Source organism: Triticum aestivum, chromosome 5B (assembly GCF_018294505.1).
Source record: "Triticum aestivum cultivar Chinese Spring chromosome 5B, IWGSC CS RefSeq v2.1, whole genome shotgun sequence".
Lineage (NCBI taxonomy): Eukaryota > Viridiplantae > Streptophyta > Magnoliopsida > Poales > Poaceae > Triticum > Triticum aestivum.
This window is the reverse complement of record NC_057807.1, coordinates 60,971,930-60,988,339: the sequence shown is the minus strand read 5'-3', so window position 1 is coordinate 60,988,339 and position 16,410 is coordinate 60,971,930. Positions and strand designations below refer to the sequence as shown.

Genomic DNA, 16,410 nt, shown 5'->3' with positions numbered 1-16,410 from the left:
AGAAAGCCCTATTTCAAATAGGTGATGCGAAGGCCCCCGGCCCTGACAGTCTTCATGCTATATTTTTTGAACATTTTTGGCATAACATTGGAGAGGAGCTTAGAAACAAAGTGCTTGAAGCGATAAACAACAGAAAGATCCCAGATGGGTGAAATGACACTGATGTGGTGTTAATACCGAAGATGGACAGTCCAGAGGTTATTACACAGTTTAGGCCCATCGGTCTATGTAATGTGGTCTACAAGATAATTTCAAAGATGCTGGCTAATAGACTAAAAAAATCCTACATGAGGTGATTTCCCCTACACAAAGTGCTTTTGTACCAGGTTAGGTTAATTACTGATAATGTGTTGGTCGCTTATGAATGCTTTCATTCCATATGGTATTTGTGCGGTTAAGCTGGACATGTTGAAAGCATATGCCATAGTACAATGAGAATTCATGAGGTAGATGATGATGAGGGTGGGGTTTCATGCACAATGGATTGAGCTTATCATGGAGTGCGTCTCCTCTGTCAAATATCAGATCGGATTTAATGATACAGAGATATACAAATTTACACCAACTAGGGGCCTAAGATAGGGTGACCCCCTATCTCGTTATCTTTTTTGATTGTTCTGAAGGATATCAATCATGTTGACTCACGAAGAAGAAATTGGTGGTATTGTAAGAATAAAGGTGTCAAGGAATGCCCCCTCGATATCTCACCTTTTGTTTGCAGATGACTCTTTGATCCCCATGAGAGCTACGGTACAGAACGCAAGTACGTTGAAGAGGGTCCTAGATACATATTGTGAGAGTTCAGGGCAGCGTGTAAGTACACCCAAATTCAGTATCTTGTTTAGTCCTAATACCAGAGTAAATGAAAGGGAGAATGTATGTGGAATGTTGAATATACTAACAGAAGCTTTGTCTGACAAGTACTTGGGGCTACCAACTATTGCCGGGGTTGATCGTAGTGAATTTTTTTCAATATCTTGTTGATAGAGTATGTCAGAGACTGAAGGGGTGGAAGGAAAATTTTCTATCAGTTCAAGGTAAAGAAATCCTTTTAAATGAAGTAGCTCAGGCAATTCCATCATATGCTATGTTTGCTTTTAAGTTACCAAAAGGGATATGCAAATCAACCACTGATGAAATATCAAGCTTCTGGTGGGGTGATGGAGAGGAGACAAGGAAAATGCATTGGTTTGCATGGTGGAAGATGTGTGTACTGAATAAGAAGGGAGGTACGGGATTTAGAGACCTTCATAGCTTTAACCTTGCTATGTTAGCAAAGCAGTGTTTGCGACTGATCCAGAATCCCGACTCTTTGTGTGCATGTGCTCTAAGTGCAAAATACTATCCTGGTGGTAATGTTCTGAGAGCTGGCCCAAATAAAGGGTCCTCGTTTACATGGCAAAGTTTGGTTGCTGCGATACAAACTTTCAAGAGGGGATGTATTTGGCGACTGGGCACTGGTTCAAATATTAACATTTGGGATGACCCATGGATCCCATCAAGTCCAACAAGGAAGATTATCACCCCTAGAGGTGGAATCATGTTGTCAAAGGTGCAAGAGATAATTAACCCTCATACGTGTTAGTGGGATGAAGCACTAATTCAGAGCATGTTCTCGCCAGTTAATGTACGCGGAATATTACAAATTCCACTACATGTTGAAGCACTAGAATATTTTGTGGCATGGCATTATACAAAGTCTGGAACCTTCTCAGTACGCTCGGCTTTTCACTTAGAATTTGACCATTAGTTCGGTCGCCACTATGCAAATTCGAACAGTCCAGGGAGTGCTCAACTTAGCGGGGTTTGGAAGGAGATATGGCATCTTCGGTTACCGGGAAAGATCAAGCATTTTGGTTGGAAAGTACTTAAGGGAGTACTACCATGCTATGGTGTACTCGCGGGCAGACACATACGCTTGATCCCGCAATGCCCGATATGCAAAATTGGTTTGGAGGACATTCAACATTGTTTGTTCACATGTGATAGAGCAACACAAGTGTGGTCATCACTAGGGTTAACCGAGGAGATATGCGGAGTAGTTGTGCAGGACCGGTCCGGGTCTATCACTCTGGACATTTGGTATTCCCACTACCGAGCTCATCCTGGTGGCCATGTAGTTTATATGGTGGCAAAGGAGGCAGGTTGCGAAGGGAGAGACTGTTCCAACTCCAGAGCAATCGACCATCTCAATTCAGGTACTTGCTACCAATTTTGTTCGCGCAAATACACCAAACCAGCCCATCCGCAAGAATGATCAAGTGTGGAAGAAGCCAAACAGGGGAGTTATAAAAGTGAACGTTGATGCATCATTCATGAGGAGAACCTTAGTGGAGCTTGTGGAGTTGTTGCCCGTGACGACCAGGGCAAATTTCTGGGAGCGGCAACACTAGCATTACCTCATGTCTCAAGCGCAGGACCAGCTGAGCTAATGGCCATCCGTTCTGGACTATACCTGGCAATGAATCTGGGATGCACAAATCTCATCATTGAGTCGGATTGTATGGACGCTTTGAAATCTATATCTGACCCGGATGCGTACATGGGAGTGGACGTTCCTTTGGTGGCAGAGTGCTCCCTCTTGGCAATGAAGTTTGCGAGCATTAGCTATGAGTTTTGTAGCAGAGAGACAAATATGCTAGCGGATGGATTAGCAAAGCATTGTTTTAGCAATAGTACTTCTGAAGTTTGAGAGACTTTCGTCCCTGACTTTATTCTTCACAACTATGTAAATGACCTTGCTATTACATGAGGAATAAAGTTACTACGATAAAAAAAAATGACGCAGAAGATGAGGAAATAATAATAAACAAAATTTAAGGAGAAAGAGCATACCACTATGCATAGCGAAGTTTCCATAGCTGGAGAGGAAAATCATCAAGTCAAGAGGATCAATAAAGCTACTGTGCGTGGGTAGTCGGTAGCCCATGAAAACTCGGACTGTTGATCCCTTGCCCATGACCTAAATAAACACGGAGGGAAGTGCCCTCGATCGATAAAGACGTGAGAGATGCAAGAAGACTGAGCACTGGACACACCGCCGCCGCCGATGGATGATGGATCCACCGGATCTTTTGCTAGCTTCTCAAGAGCTTGACCCACACGCACGTCTTTCTCATGTGACATGCATGCATGTCTCCATACTTAGCCGCCAAAACTGAACATGTCAAACATGCATGCATACTGCTCCGTGTTGAGCTGGGCTTGACATGGACGTGACGCTCATCCCTCGGGAAAATTGGCTCCACACGGCTGGATAGGCCGATCGCCCAAGATCTCGAAAATCTTCTCGGAACAGTGACCCGCAAGCGCGCGCGATCGTATCGTTTCAGCTTACACGCCGACGATCGGTCATGATCATGACCGCCGTGCTACGGTAAGTGAACCTTGCTTTGGCCTCTGAGTACGCGCATACAATGAATGATCTCTGGGTAAGTGAGACGATGATGATCGTATGTTTCCCAGGTGGCGGGAAGACGACGGCGACGATTATCACGACGGTGATGATGCGTGTGTAACGTTGCTAGTTAAGTCGTACTTACTCCATCCGTTCCGATTTACTCGTCGAAATTGAACGGAAGTATATATAAGAGGTGAGAGCCATTGCCTGTCGCTGTCTGTTGATCCAGTCTCCCGGGGAATGATATTGATGTATATCCATCCAGTTCAGTCAAATCAACAGCACAATATGCTGCTGCTACTGTAGTAGTGTACTTCTGGAGCTCTGAACCCACCCAACTTGGCTTGATAAAAAGCCCACCCTGCTGCCCAGTTGCAACTCGCCGCTCCATCCATCCTGCTGCACGTCTACCGCTCAGCTTAATTAGAGGAGGAGAAAGAGAGTTGCAGGTGTGTGCTGATCAGAACAGATCAGATCGGCAGGAGGCTCATAGTATCTCACCAACTGCAGCAACATTCAGAAGCAGCTAGCTCATCAGGTACATGTTACTTCTGTGTCCTACCAGAGTGTACCAAACTATACCTGTTTAGCTACACATATGAAGCATCTGCCTTTTCTGGTCCTTTTCGAAAAAAAGAATCTGCCTTTTCTGGTCTTTCTAATTCTTGGTTTGCTGCTCACATGTCAAATGGGATATGCTATTTTATCATCATATTCTCTTTGCAGCGAGTGAGCGAGTGTGTCTCGTACTGAGGAACAATGAACCAGTTCGTTCCTGCAGATTGGACCGGCAACATGGGAGACGCCCTGCCGCCATTAAGGTCCGTCCTCCTAACCGCCGGATTCATCTTCTCTTTTCTTGGATCGGCCGATGGAATCAATGACTGATTCTTCCATGTGGCGTGTTGCTGCAGCAGCGAAGACGACGGCCTCGTCGAGCTGCTGTGGTGCAGCGGCCACGTCGTCATGCAGAGCCAGGCGCCTCCAAGGCAGGCGGTGCCCGAGCAGGAGGCGGCGCCGTGGTTCCAGTACCCCTTCGTCGATGAAGACAACTGCTCGGTCGAGAGGGACCTCTTCTCGGAGATCTTCGGCAGAATGCCGGCGGATGGCGCAGGCAGGCCGTGCAAGGAGGATGATAAGCAGCGAAGCGCCGCGGACGCGGTCACCGCGCTCCGAAGCGGGGTGATGCCGCCGCCGCTTCTGGCGGGTAAAGCAGGGTTGCACGGCGGCGGCCCGCGCGGCTCGCCTGTCTCAGAGGCCGGCGAGTCCTCGGTGGTCACGATGGCATTCAGGAGGCCCTGCGGCGGGAGCAACCAGGCCCAGACGCCCCACGTCTCGGATACCGCCCGCGACGACACCGTGCTGCTGCCGCGGAGCGGCAGGGAGGCCAGGGACGCTAGGTCCTACCTCAGCGTGTCGGCGACGTTGACCTCGTCGTCGACGTGGTCGAGGCCTTCTGGCACCAGCAAGCGGAAGCTGAGCGAGGTCCCCAGTGAGGTTATGCAGGACGTGGAGTCGGACTCCGCCGACGTGACGTGCGAGACGGCGCGGAAGCCGACGACAGCCAAACGGCGGCGCGCCGCCCAAGTGCACAACCTCTCGGAGAGGGTACCTGACTAATACATTCGTCTTACTTCGAGTTTCCTGGACACTTGGGCCTCTTGGCCGCCATTGCTGACTGTGTTCTGCGTGATGGATGCAGAGGAGAAGGGACAGGATCAACGAGAAGATGAGGGCCCTGCAAGAACTCGTACCCCACTGCAACAAAGTATGTAATTCCAATCCCTCCGCAGCTTCGCTACTCGCTAGTCGTTACGAATACGATCTTAAATATAATTCTTGGCAATGGCGATCGGTCTGATCATCTCGTTCTTGGCATGAAATTCTTCCACCAGACGGACAAGGCGTCGATGCTGGACGAGGCGATCGAGTACCTCAAATCGCTGCAGCTGCAGCTGCAGCTGATGTGGGCTATGGGCGGCCGCATGGCGCTGGCGCCGGCGCCGGTGATGTTCCCGGCGGGCGCCCACCAGTACATGCAGCGGATGGCCGCCATTAGTTCCCGGATGCCGCCATTCACGACTGGCGTATAGAGTTCAAATGACCCAGAATTGAGTTGAGAGACTTTCTCGTGATCGCTTTACTTTGTTCAGATAAGTTTGGTGTACTGTATTTTATTTGAAAAAAATCGTATTTAGGAGCTTGACAAGTCAACCTACTCCTTTTATTTTGAAAAATGTAAGGCGTGCTTTGACTATTTAAACTCATGTTTTAAGCAACATGTGAATCATGTTATTATAACAAGAATCACTATCATCAGATTCACATTTGAAAGTAATTCTTGTGGTTATCACTGTAACTATTAATAAAAATATTGTGCATGGAATTTATGGTCAAAGCCCAAGTGGGCAACAAACATATGCCCTGCTTTTCCAAATTGATGGTATTATTTTCCTTTTATCGACGACATTATGCATATTTACACACTAATTTATAAAAGGGGTCCGTCTAAAACTCATCTCGGTGAGACTTTTTTTTTTGCAACAATGATCAGATCTAGATGAGACTTTGACATGTCACAGCTAAGTGATGTCATCTCTCTTGTGTGGTCTCATTTTCCATCTTATCAATTTTTACCTTATTTTTTGTTTCGTATACGTTTGTTTTTATTTGTTGTAGGTGTGTTGTTTTTGTCCCATGGATTGATGTAATCTTTTGTCTGTTCCATTGGGTTGTTGCGTTTTTATTACTAGTTGATGCCCCGCGCGTTGTTGCGGGATACTATAGTTCATTTGACGTGTGGAGTTTGGCCGAGTGTTGATTCACATTACGTGACTCATGGAAAAGGATGAAGCCCCAAGTAACATATTGTTTACTTCAATGCAAGATTATCAAAAAAAAAAAAATCTAACAAATTTCAATAGGGCATTCCATCATAAGATAGCTGCAGGCCTTCAGGTCAGGGGCACAATTTTTTATGATGGGAGATTATAATACTATTAACTTGTCCTGTACACTATGATTTCTCATATGCATTAGCGTTAACCCCCATCATTCAAGAAAACTGTGCAAAAACTACCCAATTGGACAATGCAAACGAACTGCCATATCCCTTGAAATGGGTAGAAGAAAAACACTGTAGCTTCGCAAAACTCAATGAAAATAAATGAACAAAATCTGAAAGATGCAAAATACATGCAAGAAAAATTGCATGTAGTTCTTTATCATATAAAGTAAGATCTGAAAGGAAGTGAAGCCTCTACTTCAAATGTTAACAAATGACTATAAATAATTCATCAAGGGGCATTCAAAGGCATATTTTTAGTAGTTAACTGAGGGAAAGATATAGCATGTCAAATAACTAATAAAATGCAATGGTTGTCAATCCAGGAAGTAATAATCTGAATCACTTTAACCACATACCACAAAATTTTCATAAGGCAAACTAAGAAAATGACACGGTATAATCATGTGTTAGGTTCAAACAAAAATGTGGAAACTATACTTGCATCATAGTTTAAATATTCTGTAACACTTTTCTTCATCATTGTCCAGTTTTCAGCAGTCCCAGTAGTGTTGACTGGATCATGACCTGAAAATTACCTTCAAACATGACCTTAAATATTTTGGAACATACTCGGTATAATCAAGTGATAGGTTCAAACAAAAATGTGGATACTATACTTGCTTCATAGTTTAAATATTCTGTGACACTTATGGTCTTCATGACATTAGCTTCAAACAAATAATTACTTCATGGGGAAAATGTGCCTAGTTTAAATATTCTACAAAAATGTGTCTAGTTTTCAACAGTTCCCAGTAGTGTTGAATGGACCATGACCAGAAATTAGCTTCAAACAAATAATTACTTCATGGAGAAAAAGTACAGGCATGAGAAGAAAAATCAGTATACAAATGATACCATGCATTTCGGTACAGGTCGCATTAGGCAGGCTTCTGAAAGGCGTGCATTTGCAGATTTTGCATGATTTAACTACTGGTTACGAAATAAAATAAAATATCCTTACAAAAATAATTCTGAACAATCAAAGGAGTGGACTGAACGATTAGTCGAATATTCAATAAGAAATCATAACATTTTCAGTCCTATTTTTAGGGAAAAGTGAAAACAAACCTATTCGTGGCTGAAGTACTATTGAGAAATGGCACAATATCTTTATGTATGAACAAGGACAACTCTACATTATCAGTATCCTTCCACCACTTCTCCCAATAAGGCGTACAGGATGTTTTGACAGATATACCCAACTGTTGCATCAAACCAAACCCAGAACACATGCAAACAGTCTGAAATGAGAAATAATAACAGAATATCTTCAGAACTCCTAATTTAAGATCTCTGGTGTACAACGTTACTTTAACCCTTCCTTCAACCATGGGTTTCTTGCTGGAGTAGCATTAATTTGGACAGGGATCCGGTGACATGCCCACAGGCAGTCACGCCGTAACATGCGGGCCGGCAGCCGTTGGATGCAGGGGGGCGTCCCAGATTAAATACTGTAGTGGAGAAACACTGTGGATGCTACTGGTGCAGAGAACACTGTAGACATGGTAATGTAGACAAAACACCGTAGATCCGACACTGTTTATTCGAGATTTGTCTGTTGATTCTCGATCGGGCGGTCCAGAGAGGGACGCATGTTACCATCACTGTTCATTGGTACACACCTCTTGCTCAGGTACCAAACACAACTAAATATGTTACAAACTTACAAACGATATTGCGCATGATTACCTTACAATTCGAATCGATTAACTCAGCTTGGCTCGACAATTTGCAGCAGTTTTCAAATTGATTACCTCTTGAGGGCGGAAACCCTACATCAGCACCGGATCAGATCGAATCAGGCCTAGCCTAGGAATGGTATGAGGGAGGAGGGGACAAAGGCAACTTACGGGTAGAGCATCATGAGTCCTCGGGGATGAACTGCGGCTCGAGCTTGCCCTTAAGGATGTTGATGGTCTTGTTCATGCCCTCTGCGTGAAGTTCCTCCCATTCTTCAGATCGTTCGTCCTGCAATCTACCCTTGCCCCGCCATCTCCACAGTAGCTGTCGGTGCTATCCCAACGGCGGGCGCAAACCCTAGAGGAGTCTAGGTCTATCGCCGCGTGGGATTCGTGACGCTTGCGGCGCGCACGCGCGAGAGATAGAGAGAGAGAGATATGGGGAAGAATAGGAGACGCAGCGGCACATGAAGAGGCTTTGATTGGGAGAACGGTTCGCTTCTGCTTCAGCTTCCGTGGGTAAAATGAGTCAGTGGGAGGGGGGTTGTGTGCTGCAGATCTGAACCATCTATGATCAATCAAACGGCTGAAACAATTTGTGGTGACGTGGATGAATGAGAGGGCAGGAAAATCAGGTAGTGGGGTGCCCCTATTTAGATATAGAAGATTTTGTATTTGAGCATTTTCATTTTTGTTGAATTTCTTCTAGATGTTGGGCTTTGCTTTGTGTTGTGTTTTTTTGTCAAGTTCAGCCAAAAGAAAATGCACACTATACTTACACAAAATTGGATTAAAAAACACAGTAGAAATATAGACAGAATAGATGGAAAAATATCACAAAACAAAATCATGCTAGGTCAAAAAATATGAAAAAAAAGAATTTAGAATATCATGTTAGCATGTTTTGTTGTCACGGTTGCAGTCATGTTGAGGGCGCGCAAGTTGCTGTCGAGGGTAATACTTGCAGTTGCATGTGTAGCGTCGGACATGCAACTATCCACCCGTCGATAAAATGGCAGTTCCGCAACCACCTTCCCCCACACCCAAACAACCACACTGGTAAGTGTTGATGGCGTGCAGTTGCAGTCGGGGCCAACACTTGTAGTTATGTGTCTAGTGAAGTAGTGATGGACATGCAACTACTAACCCTTGATAAAAGGCCACCTTCGCAACCTCTTGCACCCAAACAAGCCTAGTTATAGTCGCGTTGAAGGCATGGAATTGGAGTTGAGGATGACACTTGCAGTTGCGTGTCTAGTGGCGGACATGCAACTATCGACTCCTTGAAAAATGCCACTTTCGCAACCCCCTCCCTCTGCACCCAAATAACCACACTTGAAATCATGTTGAGGGCATGCAGTTGTAGTCAGAACCAACACTTCCAGTTACATGTCTAGTGACGGACATGCAACTGCTACCCCCTCAGCCAAAATTCCACTTTCACACCCTCTTGCACTAAAATAGGCCTAGTTATAGTCGTGTTGAAGGTGTGCAGTTGCATTTGACGTCAACGGTTACAGTTGCGTGTCTACTTCTGCACGCTCCACACACAAACAACCCCAGCAACACTTGCGTTAAGGGTGTGCAATTGCAGTCGGGGCCAACACTTACAGTTGTGTCTGTAGTGGCAGACATGCAACTGTCCATCCCTTGATATTTAAAATGCCACTTTTCCAGCCCCCACACTAGAACAACACTAGTTGTAGTCGCGTTGGTCGTGAAGTTGTAGCCAGGGCCTACACTTGCAGTTGTGTGTCTAGTGAGGGCATGCAAATGCCCACCCCTCAACAAAATGCCACGTCTACAACCCCAGCACCAGAAAAACCAAATTGTTATCACTTTGAGAACGTGCAGTTTGCAGTCGTGGCCAACACTTGCAATTGTGTTTCTAGTGTCAGATATGCAACTATCCACCCTTCGATAAAATGTCACTTGTACAACCCCCGCACCCAAACAACCCCACTTGCATTCTACTTGAGGGTGTGCAATTCTAGTCAGGGCAAAAACTTCAAGTTGTGTGTCTAGTGTTGGACTTACAACTGCCCACCCCTCAACAAAATGCCAGTTGTGCAACCCCCGCACCCAAACAACTCAGTTATAGTTGCCTTGAGTAGTCGGGACCAACACTTGAAGTTGTGTGTATAATGACGGACACTCAACTAGGTCTGAGGTCCGGGCGAGTTGTGTGTCATGATGGACATGCAACTGGGTCAGGTAGGGACGAGTTGCATGTCGATAGTGGACATGCAACCGATTCGATCAAATTGTGTATCGAGGGTGAACATACAACCGGATAGAATGACGTTGTTGCGTGGGGACGGATGAGCCACCAGTGGTAGCTCTTCTGACAAAGCCATCAAAAATTATAAAAAAGTGATGAAAATATTCTACAAAAACCCTGACTATAAATCAAAGAATTGTGGGTTCTTCCGTCGAGAATGGCCTCCAAACTATCTGGACATATAATCAGAAAATGGCTAATGGAGCAAGGACATCATACACACATAGAAGGTTTCTCCTACTACCATTTTACCGTTTGAAACCGAAAAGAGAAACTGAACTAACATATGCAAAAAAAAGCATAGTGACACCTCCCTTGCAGCCCACCATTTGTTCCCAGCTGCTTCTCTCTTTGTGCAAAAGGGGAGCAACTAATTGAGGGGTACTTGATACGTGACGTATCAATATTTTTTTTACTGTTTCAGGCTATTAGCATAGCACTTTTACATATTTTTGGCGTTAATTTATATTATTTTTATTTGAACTAACCTATTAACCCAACACCAATGGTTAGTTCCTTTTTCATATTGTTTTTGGTTTTTATGTGAAAAAAATCACGAAGTAGGAATGAGTTGATTTTTTAATGATTTTTTATGGGAATTATCATAATTCTTGGCGAATAAATAAATGCAAAGCAGTGCTCGAGGGGCCTACACGGCGAGACCACGCGCCTTAGCTTCCGGGCGTGCCAGGGGGCATGTGGCTCCTCCTTAAGTCGGTTGGACCCCTCCTTTCGCTGCAAGAAATCTAATTTTATTGAACCCCCCTCCCCCCCCCCCCAAAAGAAACAAATTCAGCCCGACCAGAGTTATGGATATCCAGCTATAAAAATAGTGTTTGGCCAGGAAACAATATCGAAACAGAGAGAAAAGGAGGAGGAGAGATCCATTCTCGGAGGAGCTCCCGCCCCTTTGTGAATCATGGTGGCTAAGGACCAGAGGGGAGAACCTCTCCCCATCTAGGGGGAGGCCATGGAGGAAGAAGCTGGAGGGGAAGCCTCCCCCCTCTCTCTCTCTCCCGGTGGTGTCGGAGTGTCGCCGGGGGAACCATCATCGCGACAGTCGTCTTCATCAATGTCATTGTGTTCACCAACATCTCCATCACATTCCTCACTTATTTTTAGCGGTCCACTCTCCCGGTACCCGCTATAATCCCCTACCTGAACATGGTGTGTCACATGCTATTGATTATTATTATGATGATCTCTTGCATCTTCTTTGTGTATTGGTAGATAGTTGTTGTCTTATGGGTTAATTGGTGAATTTCTATGACTGGTTTGAGTTTCTTGTGGTTATATTTCTATACTTTGGTGCCCAGCATATGAGCGTGTGTGTGGATCACAATATAGGGTTAGTTGTATGTTGATAAGACTATGCATATGGGGGCAGGAGTGGCTAAAACCTCGTTGGACCATGGAAATTGATGCGTACGGGATTGAATGGTCACTACACCACGCACCAGATTTCCCTACCGGTGTGTGTTGGGAAAAGTCAATTTCGCCAACAGACAGTTGGTTGGGAAAACTTCTAACAAACTGTTGGTCGGCAATACTTATGTATCGTGTCCAACTGTTGGTCGGCAATACTTTGATATTTCACGTTGGATTGTCGGTCGGGAAAGCTTGTGTCTTCATCGGACTGTTGGTTGGGGATTAATGCCGACCGACTTGTTGGTTGCCAATTGGGCCGGCCCATCTTTGCGCGCGCGGGCCAAAAACATAGCGCCATGCCTCCCTCCTATTTTTTCATTCAGCCTTCCACTAAATCCAAATTCCCCATTCCCCAAACCCAAATCCTCTCACGCACTCCCTTCGCCGCCGACCGTCCGACGTCTCCAGCACGCCGTCACCGTGGTAGCAAGGTTGCTGCCCTGTCTCCTTCATCCTCCTGCACTCACACTGCTTAGCCCCCAAACACTTCTAACCCTAGCTCGTGCGCTGGAGTTCGGGGAGAGGCCAAGGCGCGGTGATGGATGCCGCCGTCCCTCTCAGATCCGAGGCTGAGAGAGAGAGAGAGAGAGAGAGAGAGAGAGAGAGAGAGAGAGAGAGAGAGAGAGAGAGAGAGAGAGGCGGGTCACCTGCGAGAGAGAGCACTCGTACCCTCGCTCATCATCCGGGAGCTGCCACCACCGCCGGCACGCCATGGGCTACCTCAGATCTGTGCCAGCCGGTTCGTTCGAAGAGGGATCTGGCCATTGACTATTGGTGCTTCCCCTCCCTCGACGGTGGGTGTTCTTCTCACTCTCCTCCCCCTCTCCACCCCTCCCCAATCGGTGTTTCCATTAGTTGATTTGTTTGCTTTTCCCTTCTCCGTTCAGATCAGCCATGACTTGGGATGGTACTTCTATCAAGCAAGCAGCGCTTCGGCTGGGAGCTCAAGCTCAAGCAGAACGTCAAAAACAGGGGCTCTATCTGCTAATGGGGTAGCCGGCAATGCAGTCTAAGAGCTGGCTACTGCTAATGTGATTTCTGGATTTGAGAGGATGAGAACTTGAGAAGAACAAGCTTGATACTACGATTGCAAAAAAAAAGTCTATACTACAGGTATTCCTTTCAGTATTGTTGCAGCAAACCTTAGTTAGCTAATTTTCTATGAACTGGTTGTGATTGATTTCTGAACTTTAGAGCTTGTGAATTGTAATTTGTTATTTCATAGGATCCTTGAAGGTCAATACAAGGGTATCCTACGAAAATTCATTACTTCCTATGATCATACTAATGTTTCAGATTTTTAGTTAAGCATTGTAGAATTCTTGCAAACATAGGAGTATATTAAATATTCATCCTCTTAACCAGGTGAGAGTTGAGACACACCATACATAGGCTCTGCAAGCGGGCGGAAATAGACCTCTTCGTCGATGACTTCTACGAGGACGATATTGACCTAGAGGCTGGAGCTTTGCTACTCTTTCCGGCCAACAACAAGGGATCGTTTATTTTTTCTCTCCCCACACCCAGTCCTTCCCTGTTCCTATCCCTCCTGCTTATTTCTTTCTATGGGGCAACATACTGAAAGTGTTTGTTAAATTGTTGGTCTCAATGCTCCATTCTAGCAGAAGGATTTTCGGTAGGAAGACATAGCATCAATCAAGGATTTTTGGGTGGAAGACATAGCATCACTCATGGTTGTATAGATTTACTGCTGTATTTCTGTATTTTTGCAAAACTAGTTCAGTAAAGCTTGTAGCTTATTTCAGTTCTTAAGTGGTTTTACACTTAGGCTTGTATTGACTTACTACTTATTTTTTCCATAATTTTGCAACACTAGTTCTGTAGTACTTAGTACAGTTTTTTTCTAGAATCAAGACAAAATACATGTATATCTAGCCGTTTGTATTTCTACAGTCATGCTTCTAAAGATTTTATAGTTTTATTTTCACTATAGATTTGCTTCAGTAGTTCTGTAACTTCTAGAATAGTTCAGTTAAGAGGTTTTACTCTTAGGCTTGTATAAACTTACAACATCTTTTATTTGTAATTTTGGAATATTAGTTCTATGTAGCTTTACTTTAGTTTCTGGAAACAAGATTAAATACGTATGTTTGCAGTTTGTAATTTACAGTCATGCTTCTATAGAGTTTACAGTAGTATTTTCTGTGAATTTGCTTCACTAGTTCTATAAAACTTCTAGAATAGTTCACTTCTGGAATGAAGAGTTAATATGTATTAATTGGTTTAGTAATTTACCTTTTCGCTTGTATAGATTTCCAGCTGTAGTATTGTTGTCATTTTTCTTCAGTAGTTTTCGAAAATGGACTAAATATGAAAAGTTGGTTCTAATTTATTGTCAGTCTTTTTCTATAGATGTTACAGTTGCATTTTTCTTATTAGTTTTTGGCAATTTTGCAATGAGAATGGTTTAACAACTGTAGATTGTTCTGGTTTATAAGGTTATTGTATCCATGAGGAAATTTGTTACTTATTTCTGAATACATCTCTTACTGTTTATCTGCACATTGCAGAGTAACTCATATTGGTGTAGCTTAGATGCATTTTAAGATATGGCATGAAGCTAGCTAAGGTCTTCTATTATTTCTAGCAGCATGTGATTGACTGAACAAAAGAAGGACTCCACTCACATATGAAATGCTCTTGCAAGTTTTTTGTTAAAAAAAGCAAAGGACCAGCGGTGTAGCTAAGGGCTTTAATTTGTTAGTACTCCATTTGTTGCTTCTAAAACACTTGTACAAATAGTTTCTCTTGGTTATCATAAGTGAACATTCTTTAGATAAACTTCGCCCAGTTTTTTTAGTGGGGAAGGAAAGCTTCATGATATTCCATTTAAAGCGCCGAGTTTTAAAGCGCTGATATCTATTTGAAAATTAATTTATGTGCATACCTCCTCGACCTAACAGTATTTTTCTATTGTATAGGAGAAATCTTCTCAGTTTCTGAATCCTGAGCAGTAGCAAGTCAGGTGCTTAATGGTGATCCTACCATGCATATGGCATAAGCAAGTTAGTTCTAAAATGGTCATTGTTAATTCGCCCACATCTGTCCCGCAATTGCCAGAACTTTAGTGCAGTGAGATCAGAGGACAGTCATCAATTTAATCTAATTTGTGGCACTGAAGTATAGGTGCTTTTCTCCGATGCTTTTTTGAATATAATAGTCAGATGCAGTGTAAGTTCAGATACTTTTTGTTTTTGTTTGGTATTTTGCATGTCCTCATGTGCTTAGTACCGCATTTAGAAATGATTTCAGATAGATTCTTCTCATTGAAATTCATTTCTAACATAGGGAAAGTATGTATAACCTCTTGATGTACATGGGTTTTTGAGAATGCTTTTCCCAGGCCATGCTGCACTCATCATTGAAACTTCTAGCTGTGTATTAGATAGTAATCATTTTGCCTAATGTATTGCCGTCTAGTGCACCACAGTGCGGTCTTTCCACCCCAGAGAACAAAAAGAAAGCGAACTAGTGCAGTCTTTTCTTCAAAAATGACTTTCATGTGTCCGTTGGTGGATGTGTTGCTCCCAATAATTGGGTGTCTGGACATGCTAAATTGTTGCCTTGTGGCCAGATGATGCATATGCTCCTTTTCCATTTAATATACTTCCTGGTCTGCGGCTTGAGGAGATTCATACAGGCTATATGGTGGGTCGGTGTGGCACTGATGCTTTATTATGTCTAACCCATCACAGATTCTAATTAGACATCCCCTGTTTAGTAATACTAAAATCCCAGTTTGTTTTTGCCATTGGTGCTTTATACAATTATTATTTTTCCATTATCTCTATGAGTGCATGAATTCACCGGTCACCCTTTTATCCTTTGTAGGAATGACATACAAGAGGACCCGGAAGTAAGCATGCATGAAGATGGCGGTTTGCGTCAGCTAGGCATTTTGTGTAATGGAGCAAAAACATTGTGTCTTTTAGCATTTTGTAAGCGTATATGGTGTCTTGTCAATTGGGTATTTTGTGTAATGCAGCAAACAATGAATCATTGGACATTCATCTATCATTTTGTAAACCAATCAGGTGTCTTGGTGATTGAAACATAAATGCTTCCTCCTTTTAGTTAGTTACTTTTACCTATAAGAATATCCTGTGTTGCAATGGGATATGCAACTTGATTGATATTGTTTGGAAAGGCACAAGCCAAATAACAGTTGGGTATTAATATATCTTGCTCGGCTAAACAAAATGCTATCGAACTGTTGGTCGGCAAAAGATAACAACGTCCTATTGTTGGTTGGGAAATGTTTATGGCAGGGCCGAGAGAAAGTCGGTTGGCAAATGTAGTACCGTCGGACTGTCGGTCGGGAAAAGTTCATGGTAGGGCCAACAGAAAGTCGGTCGGCAAAGAAAGTACCATCAAACAGTCGGTCGGGAAAGTTTATCATCGGACAGTCGGTCGGGAAAAGTTCATAGCAGGGCCAACAGAAAGTCAGTCGGCAATGTTTTGGATGGCCGTCAAACAGTGGGTCGGGAAAGATATGTCGGTCGGGAAAAGGCTTTCCCGTCTGGACTTTCCCCAA

The 16,410-nt window shown here is 43.9% G+C and overlaps 1 protein-coding gene and 1 long non-coding RNA gene across 4 annotated transcripts; both read left to right on the top strand.

Annotated features, from left to right (window-relative positions):
- The first annotated feature begins 3,696 nt into the window (after positions 1-3,696).
- LOC123110413 (transcription factor PHYTOCHROME INTERACTING FACTOR-LIKE 13) lies at positions 3,697-5,786 on the top strand. 2 transcript variants are annotated; one of them, XM_044530915.1, is made up of 5 exons: positions 3,697-3,938; positions 4,127-4,221; positions 4,318-5,008; positions 5,103-5,168; positions 5,296-5,786. In XM_044530915.1, exons 2-5 carry the CDS (start codon positions 4,160-4,162, stop codon positions 5,491-5,493), a joined length of 1,017 nt encoding a protein of 338 aa, XP_044386850.1. In that variant the 5' UTR covers positions 3,697-3,938; positions 4,127-4,159; the 3' UTR covers positions 5,494-5,786. The 2 variants fall into 2 exon arrangements, with proteins under 2 accessions (XP_044386850.1, XP_044386849.1); XM_044530914.1 differs by having other exon boundaries at positions 4,315-5,008.
- A 6,404-nt stretch (positions 5,787-12,190) lies between these two features.
- LOC123110412 (uncharacterized) lies at positions 12,191-15,949 on the top strand. Of its 2 annotated transcripts, XR_006453371.1 has the most exons (4): positions 12,191-12,649; positions 12,743-12,968; positions 13,221-15,047; positions 15,708-15,949. It is a non-coding gene; the product is annotated as an uncharacterized lncRNA (long non-coding RNA). The 2 variants fall into 2 exon arrangements; XR_006453370.1 differs by having other exon boundaries at positions 13,221-15,949.
- The last annotated feature ends 461 nt before the right edge of the window (positions 15,950-16,410 follow it).